The 26,691-nt window shown below is 42.7% G+C and overlaps 1 protein-coding gene across 3 annotated transcripts in view; it reads right to left on the reverse strand.

Moving 5' to 3' along the window:
- MTUS2 (microtubule associated scaffold protein 2) overlaps positions 1-26,691 on the reverse strand; it is a 530,400-nt gene that overhangs the window by 110,021 nt on the left and 393,688 nt on the right. For all 3 annotated transcript variants that reach the window (XM_074330069.2, XM_074330067.2, XM_074330068.2), the window contains 2 exons: positions 23,725-23,823; positions 7,118-7,329 (listed from right to left, as the gene is read on the reverse strand). In XM_074330069.2, the coding sequence (XP_074186170.2) occupies positions 7,118-7,329; positions 23,725-23,823 (311 nt within the window). The remainder of the gene's footprint in view (positions 1-7,117; positions 7,330-23,724; positions 23,824-26,691) is intronic.

Below are 26,691 nucleotides of genomic sequence, written 5' to 3' on the forward strand. Positions count from 1 at the left end.
ACTTAACAATGGGACACGTTCTGAGAAATGTGTCATCAGGTGATTTTGTCATTGTGGGAACGTCACAGAGTGCTCTTACACAAACCTGGATGGTAGAGCCCACCACTGTAACTGTATGTGCTGTATTTTTATACTTAAGCTTTGATTTCTGAGGTATCCACTTCAAGGAGGCATTGACTCCAAGGAAAGCTCTGGAATAAACACATCACCAGCCACACGACTAGATAAAGAGCCCAGCCACCTCCCCCCACTGAGGTTCCGTTGTTTTCAATCTTGGTTGATTTCAATAATTGACCATTTGGGCTACTTGTTTTTTTCTCTTTCTGTGCTTTCTATTCTTGCTCTTATGTTTTAAATTCACCAATAAAGAGTGAGTCAGCGAAACACTAGGACCCATGCTCCACGCCAGTATAAGCAGAACCCCACGTCTGTGTGCTCTCGAGACCTCTCTCTCTCTCTCTCTCTCTCTCTCTCTCTCTCTCCTCTCTCTCCCTCCTTCTCTCCCAGGGACATCTCTATGTGCCCCTTCTCCTACCCCCCACCACATACCATGTGCCTTGTACACCCAGGACCTGTAAATAATAAACTTTTTCTGTTCAAAGTTTCCTAATGGTTATCACTGAAGGACCTCTTGCAATTGTGATGAGAACCACAGGGTGGGTCCTGTTGTCACATTACTTTAGAAAGGGGAGATGCCCTTGAGCAGCTCGCTGGGGCCCAGGTGACACCTCCAGGCACTTGCAGCCCACAGCATTACTAGGGAGAGACTGAGACGGCACAAAGCAGTGCATTGGGCTATGACCTTCCAACAGCTCCGAGGTCACTCGGCGATAGAAATTTTTCAGCTCCATTATAATCTTATGGAATTACCACAGTTTGACTGAAATGTCGTTATGCAGTGCATGAATGTGTTCAAAAGGGGTGTCATTTAATTAAAAAAATTAACAAAGTCTAAGAGATGAACTGAATGGGGCAACTTGTTTCTACCTTAGTCAAGTATCTATGCTTATCTTATAACACCTTATTATGAAATTTATATTATCATCAAGGAAGTTGGGTCTTATCAGGCCCCAGGACTGGAGATCTTCCATAAAAGTTGAGAAGACTGCTATTTTGAGTTTTATTTTCTACCTACTATAATGTTTTCCATTTTTGACACCCAGGCCAAGGGTTCTTATTACTTCCAAGCCTTGCTTGGCATAGCTGGGGGGTTTCTATCCTTTGATATTGGGAATATTGTGGTATTTGGGGTTGTGTTAAGGACTTCCTCAAGCTAGAGTCCTTAGAGTAAAAGCAAACACTCATGGTTCTCCCAGACAGGTAGTGTGGCGACACTCATTTCTGTGACATGTAACATTCTTTCAGAACAACGCTCATTGGAACAATTTACGACTTCACTAACATGTCCCACCAGGTTATACACTAAAGACTTAGAAATGCCAACCTATGCCCTCACATTTTCTCTAAGCCTTCCACCACTCGAGGTAATATTAAGGGAAGAGAACATAATTACAGGGCACTGTCTATACAAACACATTGTATATATTTAAATGGCCATCATTAGGATTTAGGGAGCAACGAAGAGCTGACTGTTTTCCATTTGGATGAGGTGTAATTACTGCTCTGAGAGCTGCACTCAGTGGGAAAGTCCCAGAAGTGCTCAGTCCTTCGCATGGTGGACATAATGGCTTCTCTGCTGCTTTGGGTGCTGCAGGGCCGATATTCACAGTGATGAGATTAAAATCTAAATAGCTGAAGCAAGCAAGTGTTTATTTTACAACAGGATGCTGTCTCTGTCTCTTCTCTCCTCCCCTTTAACACACACCTCACTCTGACCAGATCACAGCTCTGACCTCCCAGAGCTATGGAATAGGGACCATGAAGCTGGGCCGTCTACTCGAGGAGCTGGAGATCTGTTCTAGAGCAATCTTTGCCCTTTTAGAAACAGTTCCTGCATCCCTAGATCTCTATTCATCATGAATTAACTCCTTTGCCAAGTGCTTCAAGATAGGGCTGGGGCACCACGTGGGGGACAACAGGCTCTGAGCCCCCCTCTTCCACACATGCTTTTCTTCCCCCATGACTCATCCCAAATCCTGCCCCGCTCTCCATCTCAGCTCTTCCACATTCCCTTTCCAGCCCACACCCTCCCCACTCACACTCACTGGACTTTCACCTGAGCACTACCACGTTTTATAGGCAGCACGTTAATTTCACCTGAGGTCACTTTCTGCTCATCCTGTACAGGAGGTCTGGCAATTAACTTTGTGAACTCATTCCAAAGATGTTGCTAACCTTTTTTGATATTAGAGGGATTATTCATTATGAATTTGTACCAACTGGACAAACAGTTAACCACACTTACTATTTGGAAGTGCTGAAAATGCTACGTGAAAAGACAACCTGAACTTTTCGCCAACAATTCATGGCTCTTGCATCACGACAATGCATCAGCTCACACGGCACATCTGTGAGGGAGTTTTTAGCCAGTAAACAAATAACTGCATTGGAACACCCTCCCTACTCACCTGATCTGGCCCCCAGTGACTTCTTTCTTTACCCGAAGATAAAGGAAATATTGAAAGGAAGACATTTTGATGACATTCAGGACATCGAGGGTAATACAATGACAGCTCTGATGACCATTCCAGAAAGAGTTCCAAAATTGCTTTAAAGGGTGGACTAGGCACTGGTGTCGGTGCATAGTTTCCCAAGGGGAGTACTTGGAAGGTGACCGTAGTGATATTCAGCAATGAGGTATGTAGCACTTTTCCTAGGATGAGTTCACAAAATCAATTGTCTGACCTCATATGTGCTTAATTTTTGGATTATTGCTTCACCTTTTGTTTTTTCCATTTATGCTTCTTTCCCTTAAAGAACACATCAGAAAGACCCTGAAGGCTGGGGGAGAGGGAGAAGCAGCAGCATGATATCGTGGAACAACATGCGTGTTGGGTATGGACTGAGCTGCGTTTGTATGTGGCTCCATCACTTTCCGATTATGTTCTTTGGAAGCCTGTGCAATCTCCCTGAGCCTCAGTTTCCTCAGCTATCACCTGAGAATAATATCTACACAGGTAGGGTTGTTGGGAGGGTTAAAATAACAGGTGTTAAATGGCTAGGACAAAGAGATATCGTTATTAAGGAGCTCTGCCTGCTACTCTTTTGAATCCTCCACAGAACCTTTCATGTGGTAGAGGCAGGGCTGCTAAAACACGTCTACTAACATAAGTGAAGTATATAAAATATATCTAAAACTACATACCCCTAACTAACAACCAAACATAAAGTGAATAAGGCAAAAGGATTAAATATAGATGATAGGTATTTGAGTGTTACTCTTTCTACTCTTTCTACTCTTTATCACAATTTTAAAAAATTGTGATAAAAAATCAAATAAAAGTGTGTGTGTATATATATATACACACACACACACACACATTTTGGGGAGAAGGGGGTTGATTCATTATCAATTTTTATTAAGCTTAGAAAGTACACAATGCTTGACATTAATTTGCATGCCTTTTATGCTTAAACTATTTAATAATAAATTTAAAAAACACAATTAAAAACTGTCATCTACCATCCCATTCATAAAGCTACTGATAAAAATGACACAGGTTAACGTGAAAAGTATTTAATAAATATAATAAATCTTATTAAAAATAAAATGAAAATAAATACACCTGCAGATGAACTTACATGAGACCGGATGCCGCAGAGGCAGGCACCCCTTTACTAGACAGGACCTCACGGATTGTTTCCTGGATGAGCCACGAGGGGCTGCTAAAGAGTAGTGTTCTCAGGAACCAGGCAGCAAGGGAGACACAAATCTTTCGCTTGCCCCTCTGAAGTGCTCCTCCCTGAGAGTCACGCTCATTACTATAGCACCCAGAGGCCTGGGACCCGGATTTTGGCAGATCTGTTTGGCCTGTGGTGAGGGCCATGCCTTGCCACAGGGGCAGAGGTACCTGGAACCAGCACGAGGCTGGTATTGGTACCTAAAAGTGGCATCCTGGAATTTCTGGATGTTGGGCTCCAGCTGTGTCACGGCTGACAACTCTCACAGCCTCTCCTGTGAAGCATGGGGTAGAAATGGAAGATTCCTATCTGGGCTTCTAGTCCTTTTTTCTATGACTTCCCATAACCAAGACTGACTTCCAGTATATACTTAGTGGCGTCGGCACATTCTGGAAAAAATATATCACAGCAGCTAAATAGCTGGACTAGAAAATTATTTCCATTCTTAAAGTACATCCTACCAAACCCTGTATGTACATATAGCAGGAAATAAGAGTGGTTGGTGTTGTGTTTTAACTTTATATATCTCTCCTATGTCTTATTCATCCTACTTGACAGTAAAATATTTGTGGGTAGGGCTTTGTCAGATTTCCTTGTACTCAAAAAGACTGTTTTATGGAATATTTGTTCGAAGCACCTTCGCCCATTCATTCACAGCACCGTCACAACAACCTTGTGAAGAGTTATGAGTCCCATTTGAAATCAAGGAAACAGACAGGGAAGACTCAGAGGTGAGTGAGTCAGCCGGAGTCCCCGCTGTGACACAGCCGGGGCCCAGCAGGCAAGGGTCTTATGCCTTGTGGTGATGATGACGAGACTCAGAGAAGGTCAGGAACTTTCTCAGGGCCTCACCGCTAGATAGAGGCAGAGGTGGGACTGGCCCCTCGCGGGCACAGTGCACGCTACACTAAACCGTGCTTTACAGACGAACCTGCTACAGTGTAGAAAAGACACATGGGTAGAGTTCCAGCAGGGTCTTCTAAGCGGAAGGGTAAAAAGACTCTGCCTTTTCAGGTTGGCTATAGAGGCCATGATCTTCACAGCGGGCCCGCTCGGCTATGGCTGTGTGTCACACATAATAACCATACATCAGCTTCCCACAAGAGTGACACTGAGCGTCTCAGGATCAATGGCCCTTGTAACAGAGGCTCCATCATTGGAGGTTTCCAGGTGGTTCTGCCTCTATTTTCCCAGCTGCCCCACCCCACGTCCTACCTCCTGGTCTATTGGTATTACTGGCAAACTCTCAAATCAATCATCTTAAACCACATAGAACATATGACAGCCTGTGTGGAAGCCACTTATGTTCAATTACAGACTTATTTTTTTTTAACATGTCTAGTTTTTCTTCTGGGGTTTATCTGGAGATAAGAATTTAGAAGAACACGCTGTGTGGGAGGTGAAATGCCATGGTCATTTGGGAGGTCTGTCTAGAGTTGCTGGTTGTGATTTACTGAAAAGAAAATGAAATTCATGTCTGCCATCCATCTTGCTGAAATGTCACTCCCAGTGCAGTAGGGGGGTCTGACGCAGGTGTCTGCAAGTCTCCTGCCAGCCCATTGGTCTCTGATTTAAGAGCTATGTGTATGCCACAGAGCAATGAAACTCACGGTCCATGGGCCAACAAGGAATTTTCCTGGGGTACAGAAATGCGTAACGACAAGGAACTGACACTTAACTTGGGCACGGGAACTTTTTTCTCTGCCATGATGCCAAAATGGGGTCCAAAAGTTCCGACTTGAAATCACAGCTCATGTTACCAATGTTATAACAATGTCTACGCATATGAAACCTCGATCAAGGGTCTGTTTTATCTGTGGAGGACGCATGGAAGAGTCACAGTGTAACTGTCACCATTGCTTGTCAATGAACGACCCCGTTTTCATCTCTCTTAAAGAGCTTTCAGTCAGTGGAAAATATACACCGAGCTGCAGAACAAAAAAACATGCCACTCTTCCTCTAGGAAAAGCGCTCAGTATTTACCATGGCAGAACAGGCCTTTTGGCACCACAAAAATGTCTTTGTAATTTTAATTCTTACAGGGGTGGGTATACAGCCCTTTGTTCAATTGTTCAAGGTTGAAACCATCCGAACTAGACTAGAAAGGAAGATACGAAATTCAAATGAGCCATTTACTGCTGCTGGTAACATTTGGGTTGGGGAAGAAGCTGAAAGGATGGGTAAACTGACATCTGCGTGTCCTGTCTTCCATTGCAATACATTGGTAACCGCCTCTTTCAGCTAAAGGCTTGAAGCACAGAAGAACCCAGCAGCAGAGAAGGGCAGTTCAGGCTTCGCACTGGGGGCGCTGGGCGGGCGGAAGGATATCACAAAAGTCGCAAGGGGCCTTCACACGTTCAAGTCCAGATGATACCGTAAATAAAGCCAGCGGACATGGCGCTACTTAACATTCTTCCGAAAAGCTTCTTTAAATTAGCCAGACATTTAGTTCCTTTCCTTATTCAGAGGGAGGGCATTTCTATAGCATTTTAACTTCTTCCCATTTATAGATACCAGGATGTCCATCTGTGAAGCTCAAAATACCCTGTGGGTTTTTTAATATGCTAATTCATAATGTTTAAACCTCTAAGGTAAATGCTCATTTCCCCCCTCAAACGCGCCTTGGCTGCCTCAAGGGGAACCAGAAATGCTCTCAGTCAGACCCCAGGCTCCCACCAGCCTCCGTTCCACGTCAGAGTGGGGGGCGGGTTAACTCCAGTATGACGGCCCCAGAAGCCTCTGGACATTTAATTGCTGAGAAGAAACCAGCCCTGTCTGCATTTTCAGAAACAGCCCAGGGCACAGGGATGCCTCCCCCACCCACATTTTGCTCTAGGGACCCTGTGAGCAGGGCTCTGAGATGCCCCAGGCCTGACACATTCCACCAACAGCGGACGTGGGACAGCACTGCCACCCTGTCTCCCTGTGGCCTGAAATGAGCAGAAATATCAAAATCTGGCCATCTCATCCGTGCAGGGCAAACAAACACATGCTCCATTTTCTTCAAAGACCTCACCTTCAAAATTTTCATTTACATCCTTTTCTTTATTTTTGACACAATTTCCCCTTTGGGATCAGGCTGCTAAATCATTCTTCCCAAACGCATTTCTTGCACACCTAAGTGTAAACTTGGCTTCCCAAACATGACATGATGCTGCCTGGGATTTTGTATGACCTTCTGGAGATCAAACCCCAAACCCAAACTAAAACACAAACACACACACACACACACACACACACACACACACACACCCATCACCATCACCACCCTCTCCCCAAACCAGAAGCCCTTCGAGTTCTCCGAGCGTGGCCTCACCTTTCTAAAGAAGTGCTGAGTGGCCACGGCCAGCGCCTGGAAGCCGCAGACGGCCCTTCTGAGCTCCCCCTGGACGAGGCCCAGCTGCCTGGCCTGCAGCTCGTTCCTGTCCTTCAGTCTCTGAACCAACTGCCGCTCGGCCTCCCGGGCCTGCAGGTCCGGCTTGGGGGCAAACCCATTTCGGGGAACCGTGCTCCTCTGCTTGGGGTATCCTGTAAAAAAATACAAACCAGTCACTTGAAAAAACATTCGGCCCAAATGTGACAACAGCTCCTGATGACAGAGGATTTCATCAAGAGCGAGGGACTTAAAAGGAATTGCCCATGGTAATTAGAAAGGAAAAACAGACAAGGACTTAAAGTATTTGCTCAGTTTACATGGTTGTAAGTGCAGCATTTCATGCTTGGGAGAAGAATGATAGGCCAAACTGCCAAATTGCTTCTAGTTTCCTACATTTCTCCCAGGCCTGTTTTGAGAGATTGGAGCAGATGTGTTTTTCTGCAAGGGGATTACTCTTTGAAAATATCTAATGGGAAATAAATCAGTCAGTCCAGGTCAAAGTCGGAGGTGTAACCTAGCAACCTTTTAATGGAGCATCAGGGAGTACTGCACACATGCCCTTCCCTCCCTTTCTGTGGTCGCTCTGGTGACCCTTTCTTCGCTGTCCCATTCAGGTCACACCTCTGATAACTTCCACTCCAGGAATTTCTGGCTTTAAGTTTCTACAGCATCAGTGTCCTCCAAAATGTGCCCTTCATGTAACCATGCACACCACCTCCACCATTCAAGGCCCAGTCCGAGCGTCCATGACCTCTTGCCTTCTCCTGGGAAGGCCTGCTTCTTACCATCGTTCACTGCACAGCAGCCAGATCGCTCCTTATAAATATAAAACAGCCATGACCTGTGCGCACTCTTCCTTCATTGCAGTGAGAATACAGTGCGCATTCCTTACCAGGACCCATAAAGCCCCTGAGACCCGGCTCCCGCCAGGCAAATGTTAGGTGTGGTGGGGGCCACAGACAGAGGAAACTGAAACTCTGCCTGGGGTTGGGGACAGGGTGGGGGAGGGTTTAAAGAGAGGTGACTATTAGGCTGAAGCTTGAAGGAGTAAAGTTAAGGCCCCAGGAAAGGGTACAGAGACAATGACAGTGGCTCTTCCTCAGAATTGCTGTCCTTCTCGTGGGGGCGCAGGCAGACCTGACACCCAGAGCGCTCTGCGGTATACGAGGAACTTCCATGCCAGAGTGACCTTCCTTCCTTTGTTCAAGGACATCATGTCCTAGAGGACACGCCAGGGGCACTGGCCACACAATCATGAATAAACGTCAACATTTCAAACATTCTTTTGTCCCCCACCTCCAGAATGTCATGTAAAACAAATTGAAAAGTGGGACCCTCTCAGTGCCTGATACGGAGATGCAGTTGAGTCATGGGCTTGTGGACACGCAAGTGGCCTCATCTTTTAAAAGGAAAAGATGGTGACTTGAGCTCAATATTTTCTATTGTTAATTTAATCGTAACCATGCTAGTTTTAATTACATTTTCCTCCTCTTAAGAAATCATCAGAGATTGCAATGTGACCTCACATGTGACATAGCTTCAACTGCTGTGGCTTAATAGAAAAGTACATGTGAACTTACTGCTCCTGTGAAACTGTCTTTATGGCCATAGAGTACATAATATTCCAAAAAATTCACTTGTACATTGTGGACAAATGAATCTTAACACGTACTTAATCCCAACACGTTCACCACTGCAAACCGAAGAAAACTAACTACCAAGAAAATGTGAGAGATTTTACTGCCTGCATTAAACTCTGAGACACAGCCTAAGACCAAAGGTAGTTTTGTTTTGTTTTGTTTTCCATGATTACTGTTTGCCATTTTATTGCTGCGGCTGGTGATTTTATAAAACACTCCAGTGTTTTAATTAGTGTGTTGAGGTATCAGGTGCCTGACAACGTTACGCTAGAAGACACTGCTTTTAGAAATCTAAAGGAAATAATAAAACACACTTCCAGCTCAGTGAACTACAGCTGATTGCAACCTAAAGCACACAGAGTAACCTCGGAGCGTGTGGGCATTGGTGAGCACTCACATTGTTATGTATGGTTGGCTGTCATATTTATCCCGTTATTATCACTGTCATTATTATTACCATTATCCTTATTACTAGGTTAGCAATTATATTTCATGGTAAATGGACAACAGAAAAGGATTTGGTGAAATCCTAGTCCTCATTCTTACTTCGATATTGGTGGTATTATCATATTGCTTTTATCCACACACTCAAAATCCCGGTGGCTACTGAACACCAGCTCACTCAGTCCACATTTCTTGTCGTGGGGCCACCAAACTGACGTCTGAGCCGAGACACAGGCGGCCCTGAGAACACCAGCTTCTGGTATCGACACACCAAGCGAGTGTTTAGCTGCTTTGTGCCACCAAACTGCTTTATGAACCCAACCCTTGTTTGAGACTCTGGTTGTCTGCACACATGGCACCCAACCACTGCCACAGCACAGACAAAGGCTCAGGAAGGAAATGCGGAGAAACAAGGCTGGCTGTACAGTTCTCTATTGCTGTTAGATGAAAAGGGTCCTGCCACTGTCTAAATAGATCAAATGTAACTTTGCCTGGGACTAATAATCACTTAACAGTCAGCAGCATTTTTGGTCCTCACTCAAAACGGGATTCTTTCTTGCACTATCAATGTTTTTTACGTACTTCTTTAGTTAAGTCTCTGAAGTACATTGCATCACTTACTTTCCCATCCACGCCTATGTCAGACCATCCCCAGGATGGGCCCTGAGGGCAGCCGCACAGGCTCACCTACCACCTTATGCTGACACACCGCTTCACCTGTTTCGTTAAAATTTAAGAAGGATTTTGTTTGCTTCCTGTTTTTTTCCCCCAGAATGCTGATTTTTCTTTATTAGTTTCAGGTGTACAAAACAATGTAATAGCTAGACATTTATCATTTATATCCCTCACACAGTGATAACCCCCTCCCCCAATCTACTACCCCCTGACATCGCCTACAGCCATTACACTTCCACTGTCTGTGTTCCTAATGCTATACTCCATTTCTTGTGACTATATGTGTGTGTGTGTGTGTATACACACACACACACACACACACACATATATATATATATATATATATATATATATATATATATATATATATATATAATTGTAGTTGACATTCATTATTGTTCAGCTTCAGCTTCAGTGCAGTGATCAGGCATCTACGTCATCCCTGAGGTGGTCTCCCAAATGGGACAAGTGTCCATTGGATGCCCTACAAAATCTTTACCACATTATTGATTATATTCCCCAAACTGTCTTTCATATCCCGTGGCCATCTTGTGGTTACCAATTGTGCTTTCTAATCCCCTCACCTTCTCCCTCATCCCCAACTCCCCCCTCTCATCTCGCAACCCTCAGTTTTTCCTCTGTATCTCTGAGGCTGTTTCTGATTAGATCGTTTCGTTTATTCTTTTTAGATTCCATATATAAGTGAGATCATATGGTATTTGTTTTTCTCTGTCTGACATTTCACTTAACATAATGTTCTCTAGGTCCATCCATATTGTTGCAAATTGTAAGATTTCTTTCTTCTTTATGGCTGCGTAATACTCCATTGTATAAATGTACCACAGTTTCTTAATCCAGTCATCTACCGATGGGCATTTCGGTTGTTTCCATGTCTTGGCTATTGTGTATAGTGCTGCAATAAACATAGGCATGCATAAATTTTTTCGAATTAGAGTTTTGGATTTCTCAGGATAGATACCTAGGAGTGAAACTGCTGGGTCATAATGTAGTTCCATTTTTAGCTTTTTGCGATACCTCCATACTGTTTTCCATAGTGGCCGCACCAATCTGCAATCCCACCAACAGTGTACAAGGGTTCCCTTTTCTCCACATCCTTGCCAGAATCCTGTTTGTTGATTTATTGATGATAGCCATTTTGACTGGGGTGAGGTGGTATCTTTTTGTGGTTTTTATTTGCATTTCTCTAATAATTAATGAGGTTGAGCATTTTTTCATGTGTCTGTTTGCCATCTGTATGTCCTCTTTAGAAAAATGTCTCTTCATGTCACCTGTCCATTTTTTAATTGGGCTGTTTTTTTTTGGAGTTGAGTTTTTTATAAATTTTGGATATTAACCCCTTATCTGCTATATCGTTGACAAATATCTTCTCCCATTCAGTAGAGTCCCTTTTTGTTTTATTGATGGTTTCCTTTGCTGTGAAAAAAATTTTTAGTTTGACATAATCCCCCATGTTTATTTTTTTTCTTCCCTTGCTCGAGGGGATATATCAGTAAAAATCTTACTCCGGGTAATGTCTGTGAAGTTTCTTCCTATATTTTCTTCTAGGAATTTTATGATTTCAGATCTTACATTTAAGTCTTTAAGCCATTTTGAATATATTTTTGTATATGGTGTAAGGAGGTGGTCCAGCTTCATTTTTTTTGCATATGTCTGTCCAGGTTTCCCAGCACCATTTATTGAATAGACTGTCTTTACCCCACCGTACATTCTTGCTTCCATTGTCGTAGATTAAATGGCCATATAGGCATGGATTTATTTCTGGACTCTCTATTCTGTTCCATTGATCTATGTGTCTGTTTTTATGCCAGTACCATGATGTTTTGATTACTGTAGCCTTGTAATATAATTTAATGTCAGGTATCATGATACCTCCCATTTTGTTCTTATTTCTCAAGATTGTTGAGGCTATCTGGGGACTTTTATGGTTCCATATAAATTTTAGGATTATATGTTCTATTTCTGTGAAAAATGTCCTTGATAGTTTGATAGGAATTGCGTTGAATCTGTATATTGCCTTAGGCAGTATGGACATTTTAACGATATTAATTCTTCCTATCATGAGCATGGTATGTGTTTCCATCTATTTGAATCTTCTTTAATTTCTCTCTTCAGTGTCTTATAATTTTCTGAGTACAGATGTTTTACTTCTTTAGTTAAATTTATTCCTAGGTATTTTACAGTGTTTGAAGCAATTGTAAATGGAACTGTTTTCTTAATTTCTCCTTCTTATATTTCATTATTGGTATATACAAATTGTTTGCTTCCTCTTAAAAGCCAGCACATAATGAAGCTAAAATACTAATCTGCTTAGGAAGTAAGGTGCTAATGGGACCACAGGATGGAAAACATTGATGGCAGTGACCACAGGGAGCTCGTGGAACACGTGGTCACCACTGGGTGAGACGTGGTGATCTGACTCACTTCTGACCTCTGATACCCATATTTCTCTGGAAGAGCCACCATGCTCTTCCATATTGGGTGTGCCATATGCCCTGAGGACACTTCCAGGTGCTGGAAGGGTTTGTTAGCACCCCCTTCCATGTCCCTTACGGTATTGATACGCTTGGGGGGGGTGGAAGGTTCAGAGAGGCAGGTGTGCCACCGACTCTCTCTGCAGTTAGGCAGAGCCCACTTACTCTGCTTAACGTATGTTTAGTCTATTTCCCAACAAGTCAAAGCTCTGGCTTCCTACAATATCTTGTTGACTTCCATCCAGTTGAACTAGGAAACAGACATTAATGAATAAAGTTCTTCAAAATAGGCTTGTCAGCGGTGTTTGAGTCTTTGTATGAAGAGAAAAAGAGCAGAAGTACCAATGTTTCACTGACTGCCCCTGTCAACTTCCCAGCTGAGGCTTATCCCCCGTGCGACTCTTCCATATGATATACGTGAGCTGAAATGCCTAGACCGGGGTCTTGCCGTGATCCACAGACAGAGCTGAGAAGTGTATGCTTCATGTTATGTGTTATGGGGGGACCAAGATATTTGACAACTTTTACTGAGCAACTACTCTACTCCTGGGGGCCCCCCACTTAAGCCCACCACTGATCCTTTAGGGGTTTGCGGGCACACACTAAATCTAGAATACTCTCCCATTATCTAATCTGGCCCCAATCACAATTTCTTTTTAGCCACTCCACGGGCCCCATAACTCTGGTTAGGGGCAGATAGAATCTATGATGACCCCACTGACAACTGACAACTTGAGGAAAAAGGCCAGTAACCTGATATTCTCACAAGAGTGAACGCAAGCTCTTTGCGTGCAAAGGCTGAGCATGGGGAGAAGAACAGCCCTGGAAATGGAAAGAGGATATTAAATATTCATCTGCAGCCACCTTGCACTATCCAGAGGATTCTAATGGGTGTCAAAGCTCGGTTTAATCTTAAAGCCGGAAAGTTAACGGACAGGGTACAAAACAAAATGCAGCCTCAGAACCTGTGTATTTACACCAGACAAGGCCCATGACCTTAACACTTGTAAACAAGAAAGGAAAAAATCCTAGGACATGACTTTGATGGCCTTCCAGCTTAAGGCAAAGTGCGTCATGAGCTTGGTCAACATCATCGCAGAACAAGCCTGTTTCTTGCGGGGAAGTACCAGCAGGCCGCCCAGGGAGTTCACATGGTGAATCCTCTGTGCTCCTCGACAGACTTTATTTTTCTTAAACCAATCTCAATTTGTTTCAGAACATTTTTCCTGGTAGCACACTATTTTCCTACTTAGTACAGGCATTTGTTTGCCTGGGGTTGGCTGGTGGTGGGGAAGGTGAAGAGATGACATAGGGGTGAGGAATATCCCTCCAGCCAGGCCTGAGCCTGGGTGGGGGCAGGAATGGCTAAACAGGCCGTAAAACAAGTTGGTGACCAGCTACAGCCTAGAAAGGAGAGGTTTACATTCCCTGTTCCAAGGAAGAGCAGATTATTTTCTCCTTTGACATATAGAAGACAAGAAAAAACAGGAAGTTACAACGTGAGTTTTTCCAAAGCCAACTATGAAAATTTGCTAGCATAGTTCACTGTCCAGACAAAATAAACATTGACATAAAACATTTTCATCTTGAGGAAGTTTCTTATTATTTACAAGAACTACAGGTGTAATTTATTAAGGTAGAACTGAACTTCTCCTTTCTCCAAGGGTGAAAAATAGTGGTTTAACTGTGTGTTAGCAATTGCTAAATTTTTATATGAAAAAAATATATAACTACCTCTGGCCAAGATGGAGTAAGGATCTGACTTACTTTCTCATCTGAAATTACCCCCAAAACTTGGGCAAAATATATAAGATAATGGTTTTCTAGACAGTAACATTAGGCAATGAAGCACAGGGATCCCCGGGAGTTGGCAAACAAATGAAGCGACCCCTAGGATTGCCTCGGCCTGCTGCCTGGAGTGGATTTCCAGGTAGCAGCCCAGCAAGTTACCAGGTGGGGTCTGGTGTTCTCCCCAGTTGAGGAAATGGAGCTGGGGGCTCAGGGAGTCGAGGGGTCAGAGGAAACCATGCAGAAGAGCAGAAAGGACAGAGTTCCAGCGACAGCTCTGCAGACATGCCGAGGGCTCCTTGAGTTTTTAGTCAAGCTGTGATGAGTGCATGCCTGTGAGGGAAGCCTCCAAGGCCAGGGAAAGAATTCCATACACCATCAGCGGGACGATCCCCAGAGTTCTCACAAGGCCAGAAACCATCCCTGGTCCCATCAGCCAGGATGGGGTGCCTCCCAGTCCACGGGGCACTGGGTAGAATACTCGGAAGGGTTTTCCCCAGGAGTTAGTGAGACTAATTGCTACTCGGCACCTGCCAAATGGAGCTGACCAGCAAGATCCGAAAAGATCAAGCTCTTTCCAAGTAACAGTTTTATCCAAGAATAAAACTCAGAATGTTTATAGGGATAAAAAAAAAAAAAAATCCAGTATCCAACAAGGAAAAATTCACACTGTTTGGCATCTAAAACTACCCTCACGCACAGTGAGGAGCAGGTGCCATCGATTGAAGCCCATGATCTGCCCAAGAAATGACACAGATAATTAAAAGTCATTATAACTACATACTGCATGTTTAAGAAGTTAGAGGAATGATGGAATATGTCAAGTAGAAACAAAGGAGATCGAACAAAGACCTAAATAAAAGTTCTAGAGATGAAAAACTCCCAAGTCTGACATGAAAAATACACTGGATGGGATCAAGTAGATTAGACACCACATAAGAAAATATTCATGTCACCTGAAACTAACATAATATTGAATGCCAATGGTAATTGAGAAATAAAAATAATAAAGAGAAAAGATTAATGACATGGATATCATCAGCAGCTTTACTCACGTAGCTGAAAAGTGGAAACAACCCAAATGTCCATCAACTGATGAGTGGGTCAACACAAGTTCATATGTCCACGTCATAGAATATTGCCCGGCCAAAAACAAGAATGAAGTTCTGATTCAGGCTCTGATATGGATGAACCTCCACAACCTCATGCTAAGTGAAAGGCACCAACATAAAAGGCTGCATATTATATGATACCGTTTATAGGAAACGTCCCAAACAGGAAAATCCATACAACAGAAAGTAAAATAGTGGTTGTCAGGGATGTGGGAAGTGGAAAGCGACTGCTAATGGGTACAGGTTTCTTTTGGGGGTGATGGAAATGTTGTGGAATTAGTGGTGATGGTTGCACAATCTTGTGGAGATCCCAAAAACCACTGAATTGTACTATTTTGAAAGGCTGAATTTTATGCTATGTGAACTACAGTCTAACTAATAAAAAGATTCAATGAAAATGTTTTGATGGGCCCAGTTGGACATGGGGACACTTTTTTACTATTTTGTCAAAACGCCAGTGTCACAACAGCTCCCTCAGAACGCATGTGTCCCTTGAAAATATAGTTTCTGCTGTCAGGACACTTAGAGTCATGGAAGAGTAACGGCAATGCCGTGTGGGTGACTTACATGTGTTATCACTATTCTTCACCATAACCCCAGGCATGGACGCAACTCCCATTTTACACAAAGGAAACTGAGGCTCAGAGAAGGTATGGTATTTGACCAAGGTCATACTTTGTGAGCCACTGAGCCAGGATTTAAACCAATTCAGTCTATTCCTTTGGGCCAAACAACCTGGCAGCATTTAGAAAGTGCAGGAGAAGGGTTTCTGGTGAAGGCACTAAGTACAAGCACTGGCCGATGCCACAAGAGAACCCGCAGAGGGTGGTGTCACAGAGTCGAAGGAGGGAGAATTTCAGGAAGAATGGAATGATCAGTAATGTCAAACAGCACAGAGAAGATAAGGAACATGACATGTGCATTTAGACTGAATCACCACGAGGTCACTCATGGCCTTTGCAGGAGCAAGGTCAGGGGAATGGTGGGGTGGCAGTGAGTGGAAGCCTCACTTGTAAGCAAAGAGATAGAATTAGGGGCTCCCCTTTCCAAGCCTGGTTACAAAGATGAGAAGAGAGATGTGTCAGAAAAACGTGCACTGGGGAAGTTTGTTGTTCTGGCTTATTTTGTTTTGGGATGGGATTGATGACAGAAAGCACAGCCCTTGTCCTCAATGAATTTACAGGTCAGCAGGGGAGGGAGGGAAGTACTCAAATTCACCAGCCAGAAAGCCACTCCTAGGCCAGGTGACACTGGAGAGCTCAGAGGACTGATACAGGCACCACAGTTTCACTTGCTCGTTGATATTCTGTAATCTGAAGCTAGGAGAGAGATCCTCAGAAACAGATGGAGAAAGCAAGGAGGAGGGCCTGCGACCAGGATAACTGTGCCTCCGCTTCCCCCCCCCCCGCCCCCCCGATCTCTCCACCATGGTTATGTGGCATTTCCAGGTTTCCATTTGCCAGGGCTAGCTTGAATTCACCTGTGGTAACCTGGACGCCAATATTTCTGCCCCCTCATGTACATACCCTGCTGCTGTGACTAGACATTTGTGTCCCTCCCACCCCCATTCATATGTGAAAGCCCTAATCCCCAGTGTGATGGTATTTTGAGGTGGGCCCTTTGGGAAGTAATTAGGTCATGAGGGTGGAGCCCTCGTGAATGGGATTCGTGACCTTATAAGAAGAGACATGAGAGAGATCATCTCTCTTCCCTATAGGAGGATACAGCAAAAAGCTTCCATCTGCAACCCAGGAAGACGGCTCTCACCAGGAACCAAATCAGCCGTCACCTTGATCTTGGATTTCCCAGACTTCAGAACCGTGAGAAACGTATTTCTGTTGCTTGACCAAGATGATATTTGTTACAGCAGCCTGAGCTGACGGAGACACCCAGTGCCCTTGTGTGTCAGTGGAATCTGGGAACATGAGGAGATACTACTCTCATGATTGTTATACTATACAGTCATGCATCGCTTAACAATGGGAATGCTCTGAAAATGCGAGTTTCATTGGGCGATGCTGTCACCATGGGGACGCCACAGAGCGCACCTACGTAAACCTAGGTGGTAGAGCCTGTTAGCTTACATACCTATGCTGTCAGGTGCAGCCTATCGCTCCCAGGCTCCAAGCCTGTACTGCATGTTACCATACTGAACACTGTGGGGAATTGTAACACAATGGTACGTGTGCATCAAAACATATCTAAACAGAGAAAAGGCACAGTAAAAACACAGTATATAACACTGTTACACGACTGGCAGCCCAGCAGGTTTGTTTATACCTGCATCGCCATGCACGATGCATTGTGCCACGATGCCCCAAGGGCAGCAAGGCACTAGGTGATAGGAATTTTTCAGCTCTACTATAATCTTATGGGACCCCTATCGTATGTGGTCCGTAGTAACCCGAAACATCGCGATGTGGTGCTTTACTGCACAGCGAGATGGCGTTCATCCTTGGGGAGCCTGACCTGATCAGGTGAGCCTGCTAACAGCAGAGTTCTTTCCAGCTTGTCACAGTTTGGGAAGTCAGAGATTCAAAGCTTGAGAAGGATTCAACACATTATTACTGCTTTGAAGATGGAGGGGGACACCTGGTAAGAAATGTGGGTGGCCCTAAGAGCTGAACGTGGTCACAGAGTGACAGCCAGCAAGGAAACAGAGACCTCGGTTCTACTACTACAATGAGCTAGTTCTACCGAAAACCTGGATGCACTTGGAAGTGGAGTTTTCTCTCCAGAGCCCCCATTCAAACACTCGTCCCGGCTGACACCATGATTTCAGCCTTGAGATTCTCTGAACAGAGAATCCAATTAAGCCACACCTGCACATATGGAATCGTGACCTATTGAACTAATAAATGGATATTTTTCTGAGAAAAGAAAAGGAAAAGGAAAAGATTAGTGAACTATCCAAAATGAAACACACAGAGAGAAAAGACTCAAAGAAATGAATGGAGTGTCAGTTTAGACAGGAGCTGTGGGACAACTTCAAGTGGCCTAATGTATGTACAACTGGAGTTTCTGAAAAGGAGGGGTTAGCACTAAAGTTTTTTGAAGGAATAGTGGGCAAAATTTTTTCAAATTTGTTGAGATCCAAGAATCTCAACAAACCTCAAGCACAAAATTCATGAAGGAAATGACACCAAGGTAAAGTGTAATCACATTGCTCAAAACGAGTGATACAGAAAACATCTTTAAAGCAGCCAGAGAAGAAAAAGACAGAGTATGTACTGAGAAACAAAGATAAGGATAATGGTTGTTTTTTTCACTGGAGACAGTGAAACAACATCTTTAAATGCTTAAAGAAAAAAAAAATGCACACTTGGATTCTAAACAAAGTAAACGGATCTATCAAAAGTGAAGGTAAATAAAAACTGAAAGATTTCATCACCAGAAAACCTCCACTACAAGGAATGTTAAAGGAAATCCAGAAGCAAAATGATATCAGATGGAAATCTGAATCTAGATAAAGAAATAAAGAGCACAAGAAATGAGAACTAATTAAGTATATCTGAAAGACTGTTTTCTTTTTTTATTGAAATATAATTGACATGCAGTATTATATTAGTTTTATGTGTACAGCAGTGATTAGACACTCGTATACATTGCAGAATGATCACTGCAATAAGTCTAGTTACCATCTGTCACTGTGCAGAGTTAATATAATATTGTTCATGGCATTACCCATGCTGCACATTTCTTCCCCACGATTTATTCATTTTATAACTGGAAGTTTGTACCTCTTGATCCTCTTCACCCCTTTCTCTCACCCCCAAACTTCTCCCCTCTGTATCGATGAGTCTGGGTTGTGTTTTGTTCTGTTTCTTTGTTGTATTTTCTAGATTCCACATATAAGTGAAATCATGCCGTATTTGTCTTTCTCTGTAAAAGACGTTTTTCTTCTTATTTAAATCTGTTTAATAGAAAAGTGTTGATAGATAATCAACACAACAATGTAGTGTGGGTTTATAATATATAATATAATATAATACAATAATATATGTGTGTATATATATATGTATATATATTATATAATATACACAGAAAATGTTTGCTAACATAGCACAAATGCCAGGAGGAGAGGAATGTAAACATACCATCGTAAGATTCCTGTACTATATGTGAAGTGGAATAATATCACTGGAAGCTAGAATGTGAACAGTTAACAATGTAGACTGTGAACCTTAAAGCAAACACTAAAATAATACCAAGATGTCAATAGCTAAAACATCAACAGAGGAGACGAATGGAATCATAAACAATATTCACTTAAGGCAGTAAAATAGGGAAAAATGAAAAATGAACACGTGGGATGAATGGGAAATAATAGCAAGATGATAGATTTAACCCTAATTGAATCAATAACATTAAATGTCCAATCGAAGGCAGAGATTTTAGATTGCATGAAAATGCGAGAGCCAGTTTTATGCTGCCTGTAAGAAATCTTCTTAAGCATAAAGAGACAAACAGATGAAAAGGAAAAGTATGGAAAGAGGTACATTATGTTGAAATTAGTGGAAAGCTGGAGTGGCACTGTTAATACTGAATAAAGGAGATTTCAGGGAAAGAATATTAGCAGGGATAACGGGGGTCATTTCATAATGATAAAGTGGGCAATTCATCAAAATGATAAACAATCCTGAACATTGATGTACCTACTAGCAGAGCTTCAACATACATGAAACAAATAATGATAAAACTGAAAGGCTAAACAGACAAGCCCACAATTATACTCCGAGATTTCAACAGCTTCGCTCAGCTGCTGATAGAAAACGTGGACAGAAAACCAGGCAGGATACAGGATACTTGAGCAATGCTATCAACTCACTTGACCTATGACATTCATAGAATCCTCCACATAGGAACAGAAGAATAGACAGCCTTCTTAAGTACACATGAAGCATTTAGTGAGACAGAACTCGTTGTGGGTCTCAATAAATATAAGAGGACTTAAGTCATTCAAAATATGTTCTCCAATAACAATGGATTTAGAAATAAAAGCAGACAGATCTCTGGAAAGTGTCAAATATTTGCAAACTAAACAACACACTTCTAAATAATCTTCAGTAAAAGAAGAAATCAAAAAGGGAAATTTGAAAATATTTTGAACTCAATGAAGATGAAAATCCACTATATCAAAACTTGTGGATTATAGTTAAAGCAATATACAGAGGGAAATTTACTGCATTAAACACACAGATTAGAAAAGAAGAAAGACTTCAAACTAATGACATCAGCTAATTAAACCCAGTATAAGCAGAAGAAAAGAAATAACACTGATCAGAGCAGAGATCACGTGCATATCCTTCTACAAAGAAAGAGAAAACAAGCAAGGAAGCAAGAGAAAACCTTACGCCATACCTCACACTATGTATAAAAATTAACTCAAGTGGATCACAGACTTTAATATGTGATCCTATAACTCTAAAACCTATAGCTAAATCTTTTAGAAGAAAACGTAGGAGAAAACCTTTGTGACCTCGGGTTATGCAAAGATTTTTTTAGATAACACAACTTCTCCATAAAAGATAAAAAATTATGAATGGGAATTCATGGAGATTAAGAATATCTAGTCTTCAAAAGACATTACTAGAAAGCAAAACAAGCCACAGATAGTGGGGGGGAAATTGCAAATCACGCAGTTGAAAAAGAATACATACCCAGAACATATAAAAACTCCTAAAATTCAATAATAAGATAAAAAAAACTAAAATGGCAAAAGATTTGAATAGATATTTTATCAAAGAATATATACACAGATGTCAAACATAAAAGATGCTTAACATCATAACATCATTAGTTATTGGGGAAATGCGAGTGGAAACCACAAAGAACTACCACAGTGTCACTGTGAACTTATTACAATGTCTACAATTAAAAAGACGGACCACACCAGGTGCCAGCCAGGAGCTCAGGAGCCCAACCTCTGGGCTGTTGAAAATACAGAATGGTACAGCCACTTTGGAAACAGTTTGGGAAACGTTTTGACATTATTAAGAAGTTAAACACACAGGCATTCCACAACTAGATGTTTACCAAGAGACACGAAAGCAAATGGCCTTATCAAGACATGTACAAATGTGCACAGCAGCTTTATTTATAACAGCCAAATCCTCCAGATAACCCCCCACCCCACCCCCAAAGTGCACCAAAAGGTAATGGACCTCAAAATAATCATGCTGAGTAATAAAAGCAGCCAGAGAAAAGTAGAGTACATAGTGTGGGATTCCTTTTTTATAAAACTTTAGATTATGCAAAGTAACCTACAGTGACAGGTAGGGTTGGGGTGGGGTACAGGGGATCAGGCGGGTAGGGTTACAAAGGGCACGAGAACACTTTGGGGATGAGGAGTGTATGTGCTATCTCAATGGTGCTGATGGTTTCACAGGGGTACACCTATGTCAACACTTATCAAACTGCATGCTTTCAATATGCAGAGTTTAATATTTGTTACCATACCACAATAAAGACATTTCAAAACTACAGCACCGCAAACCTTCCTGTGTTTTGCTTTTCTTGGTATAAATACTTCAGTCTTTTTCCTTTCAACCTTTTAGTATTCTTATGCTGTAGGGATGTACTTTGTAAGCAGTCTAAAGCTAGATTTTGCAACATATGATATCCACTTAATAAACACTTGTTGGCTGTTCAGTAAATAAATCCAGTCTGGTAATCTAAATCTTTGATTTGGTCTAGAGAATTTCATTCATGTTGGGATTTTGGAGTTCATTTCTAATATCTTATTCTTTCCATTTCTTCCATCCGTCCCCGCCCTCCCTCCCTTCTTCCTCTGTTTACCTCTCTCCTTTTTTCTTTTTTCTCTTTCCCCTTTCTGCCTTCATTTACACTGATTGAATGTTTTTACCCCTCATTCCAACTTTTCCCCCCTCTACTCTTTCAGAACTATATACTCTATTTTATTGGCTATACTAGCAATTTTTAACATATATATTTTAAAGTCTAAAATCACACAAGACCTTTCCTCTCTTCCCCTAGAATATAAGGACCTTACTCATGGTGGCTTATTTCCTTGTGTGTGTGTAATAACTTCACTTTTACTCTCCAAAGTGGACACAAGTACTAGTACAGCACGTTAAAAGGAATTTTCAGACCACAGGAGTAGCATGGAATCCAGCTCGCAAACTGCCGCAGGTTCTCAGATGTGGGGTGCAGAATTCCTAAGGGGGGCTTGTTTCCCTCTGCACGTTCTCTGGGAGCCAAAGCTGCAACAGTCCAGGACCCTACTGCTCCGTGAGCTTTCTTTTTCTTCCCAGTTCATCCAGGAGGGTATTTCCCTCCACAAGTTTCAGATTTATGCAGGGTCCTCCGATTTGATTTGCCACCCTGTTTAGGCACCCGCCTTTGTCTCCTGACCCTCTCGTGTGTGGTTTGGCTTATTTCCTATACTTTTAACTAACCAGAAATGTTAATGTTTTCTATCCTCCAAGCTTTCTGGTTAACAGTGGAGTGACTAAGAATGCAGTTTTGGGATTCAGAGTGTTTGGGGTTTAAACAAAGAGTCTACCACTTATTTCCTGTGGTTTTTGGCAAATTAATGACAATCTGTGTACCTGATTTCCTCACATGTGAAGGGAGGGGCAGTGATAGCACCTGGCTCGCAGCTTATTGAGGGCATTCAATAAATTAATACAGTTAAGGAGCTTAAGACAGGGTCTGGTAGGAAATCAAACACACACAGTAGGAAATCAAACAGGAGCTGTTATTATTGTTACGATTTTTTTTTTTTTTTTTAAGGAGGGTGCAGCTCACAGTGGCCCAGATGGGGATTTAACCAGCAACCTTGGTGTTATCAGCACCACTCTCTGACCAGCTGAGCTAACCGGCCACCCCCCTTATTGCTACTATTTTTATGCTTAAAGGAAATGTTCTGAGGTAATAGTGCATTCTAGTCTACAAAGGGGTTAATGTCTTACGATATGATATTCATAATAAACAATTTTCAACTTTCAAGTGATGCTATATAGTATATTCATATCTGAATGTAAAAAAATGGTTGCTTCATTGACAAAATAACAAGTATTTCATATCTATTGCTCTGTTTTCTTTCCTTTTAGAAAATATTACCTCTTGAGGTTAGATTTTCCAAGTCTATTTTTCAATTACAAAGTATTGCTACATGCTGTTGGAACAGCAGACACTCCTACACAGAGAAGATTCTAGCACTTCAATGTAGCAAGATAATATTTTGTTTTTTAAGATAAAATGATGCCAACAGCTAGTTCATTTCGTCTAGAGTCAGAAACACCAGTACGTCAGGCCCTGTAACAATAATACGTGTCACATGGGCTGGCACTGCTCCATGAATGACATTTGAATAAATGAATTTCAAGTTCAAGTTGTCTCCCCTAATAGCACAGATCACATTTCTTCAATACCTGGTGAATGAAGCTTGGTGGTTGAGGCCGGGGTTCTCTTAGGGGACGACACAGCAGGCTTGTTAGAATCTTGATCTTTTTGTGCTTCTTTCTTTGTTCCTATATATAGTTTCAGAAGAGAAAAAGAAAGAGAGAAAGCTAGTTACAATTGAAACAGTAACACAAGGTGTTTGTAGAAAGGGAGGTTTAACAAAAGGCAAACAGAACAAAATATTTGGATGATTTGTTGCTATGGTCACCACCCCCGTGCTTCAGGAGTGACTCGTGTTTACAGCAGAAGGAATTTAGTTGTCGCAGGTCAGGGGAACAAGCACACTGCTGTCTCTGATTTGAGGAAAAACACCCCTGTCTCTGGAGGTCACTCCCTCCCAATGACCCCAATGAACTATCTGTGGATTAAAATTGTCCTGTCCTTTGCCACCAACTCCTTCCGTCTGCCTGCCTCTCAGTGCACAAACTAATTTTCAGAAGACAGAGATGGAAGCTGCCGTGGAACATAACGACTACTGATGTCAGCATCACGGAGGGCCAAGCCGGGGATGTGGTCGGCCTCTACTTAATCTGCAGGCAGCTGGTCCCGAGGCGACCTACGGAGCCTGAGCCCTTCAGCTCTCTGGGCTGCAGCTGAGCCTTCATGGAACCAGAGCTGGCCCCAGCAGAACGGGATAAACAGTGGAGAACAGCAGGTGGATGCTCCTCACACCCTGTCCAGGGGCCCGTGGGACACAGTGGCATTTCTCCCTTGTGTGCTGGGCACGGACAGTCGTCTTCACATCACCTGTGTCAAAAAGTCATGGAACAATGGGTGGAAGACCGGAGAAATAACGCAGACTTGGATGGACCTAGCCCTGCCTCCACTTCAGCCGTTCATTATGTCATTTCAGAAACAAACTTGGGTGATGGTTCCTTAGATTCAGAATGTGAAGCCCCCAAAACCTTGCAATCTCACCCCTCTTCCGGAGGGAACTGCTGATAGCAATTTGGCATTGATGCTTCCAGACTTTTTCCCTAGGTGATAAATATATCTACATATATACAAATACAGCTATTAATTAACAGAATAGATTACACACTGCAATTTTTTTTAATTACCCATACTTTTTAAAAAGCTCTTTTTTTCATATCAATGTACTTATAGATCTACAGTAAACATTCTTCTACTTATTTCTTTGCACACATGTACGAGTATCTTTATAGGACAAATGCGTGGAAGAGCTTTTGCTGAATTAAGAGTCTGCTCATTTGCAATATTACTAGCTACAGTAGCTCAACTGTCCTTCCAAAAGAGCTACTGACTTGCACTCTGAACAAAAGGTGTGTGAGAGCAACTCTTTCCACACCCCTCACGCCTTACTGACATCGAAGACTCCACCATTTTTATTTTTGCCAGACACTTTTGAGGCTTTTCATATTGGTCATGTGCATTTCTTTGTTTGAAAATTGCCTAATTAAATCCTCTGCCCATTTTTCTTATTGATGTGTAAGAACTTTTCATTTATTCTGGGTATTAATCCTTTGCCTGCTACACAAATTATACTTTCCAATCTTTCACTTTTAAAACTTACTTATAATATCTTTCATTGTACTGTAGTTTTATGCAGTTTTAATGTGTTCCCATACGTTAATTTTCCACTTGCAGCTTTAAAAGCACAATTATAGGACGTCTGTCTGTATGTAAGTGTATGTGTGTGGGTGTCTACACGACTGGAGGAGGGATTTCCTACTTCCAGAGTTTGGGAAAGAGGTGGGTGTTTGAATCCCACCTCCTTCTCTGTTGTTCTCCTCGGCCTGATTGGGCTGCCTCTTCCCTCCGGCCATCACACCTTCCTCATCCCCTCCCATCCCTCCACCTGCCTTCTGCTCTTCCATCACAGACCTGTCTTCATCCCCTCTGTTTTTCTGCCTGTGGATAAGCTGTCTTAGTCTGGTTGATTTAAATCTTTTAAGGCCTGAATTTTCTGTTTCATCCTTTCATCTCTGCCCCCTTCCCTGTTTTCCCTCCTTCTGTCATTATGCTCCATGGGATTCGGTTAAGTACACTGTCTTTCACGTTTCCGTAAGTGGCGCCCGCCACCGTCACTCACTGTGCTCCGGAGTTATCTTGGCTTGTTTCTTTGCCCCGCCCCCATTCCGCCCACCAGCAAAGCTCGTTGGCGCTCCTCTGAGATGATCCCCCAGGGGTGACCATTTTCCGCGCCTCCACTGCCTCTGCAGAGCCCGTCACCAGCACCCCTTCCACCTCCTATGGCTCCCACCTGGTTCGCTGCCCTGCTCCACCCCCTCTACAGCTCACCCTCCCACACCAGCAGCTGAACGACATAAAATCTAAGTCAGAGCAAGTCATCCCCAATTTCAGGACCCTCATCACCTCCCAAGATGCTCAGAGTGAAAGGTCAACTCCTTACCTCACAATAAGGCCCTAGAGACCAGCACTCTCTGACAGAAATATACTATGAGCCACCTAGCCATTTTAAATTACCTAGTAGCAACAGTTAAAAAGTACAAAGTACAGTGAAATTCAATGTAATAGTATATTTTATTTAACCCTCACATTCAATATCACTGGCCACCTGTCAAAATGGACACTGGCCACCTTTCAAGAGCTCAGTAGCTGCTCAGGGGCCGGTGGCCACCGCTGTGTGCAGCACAGCTCAGATGACCTGGTCCCCTGGCGATTTCCCGGACACACTGTGATGGTTAAGCTTATGTGTCAACTTGACCGGGCTCTGGACTGCCCAGACATCTGGCCAAACGTTATTCTGGATGTAGCTGTGTTCTGGGTATTTCTGGGTGAGATTAACATTTGAATTACGGACTGAGTAAAGCACAGGGCCCTCCCTAATGCGGGGGGTGGGGGTGGGGGCTCGTACAATCTTTCCAAGGCTCCAGTAAGAAGGACCTTCACAGCCTGCTCAGTGGGGCTGGGACATCAGTCTTCTGCTGCCCTCGGGCTAAAACATACACCAT

This window comes from Rhinolophus sinicus, chromosome 16 (genome assembly GCF_057876585.1).
Source record: "Rhinolophus sinicus isolate RSI-liver-muscle chromosome 16, RSI-T2T, whole genome shotgun sequence".
NCBI lineage: Eukaryota > Metazoa > Chordata > Mammalia > Chiroptera > Rhinolophidae > Rhinolophus > Rhinolophus sinicus.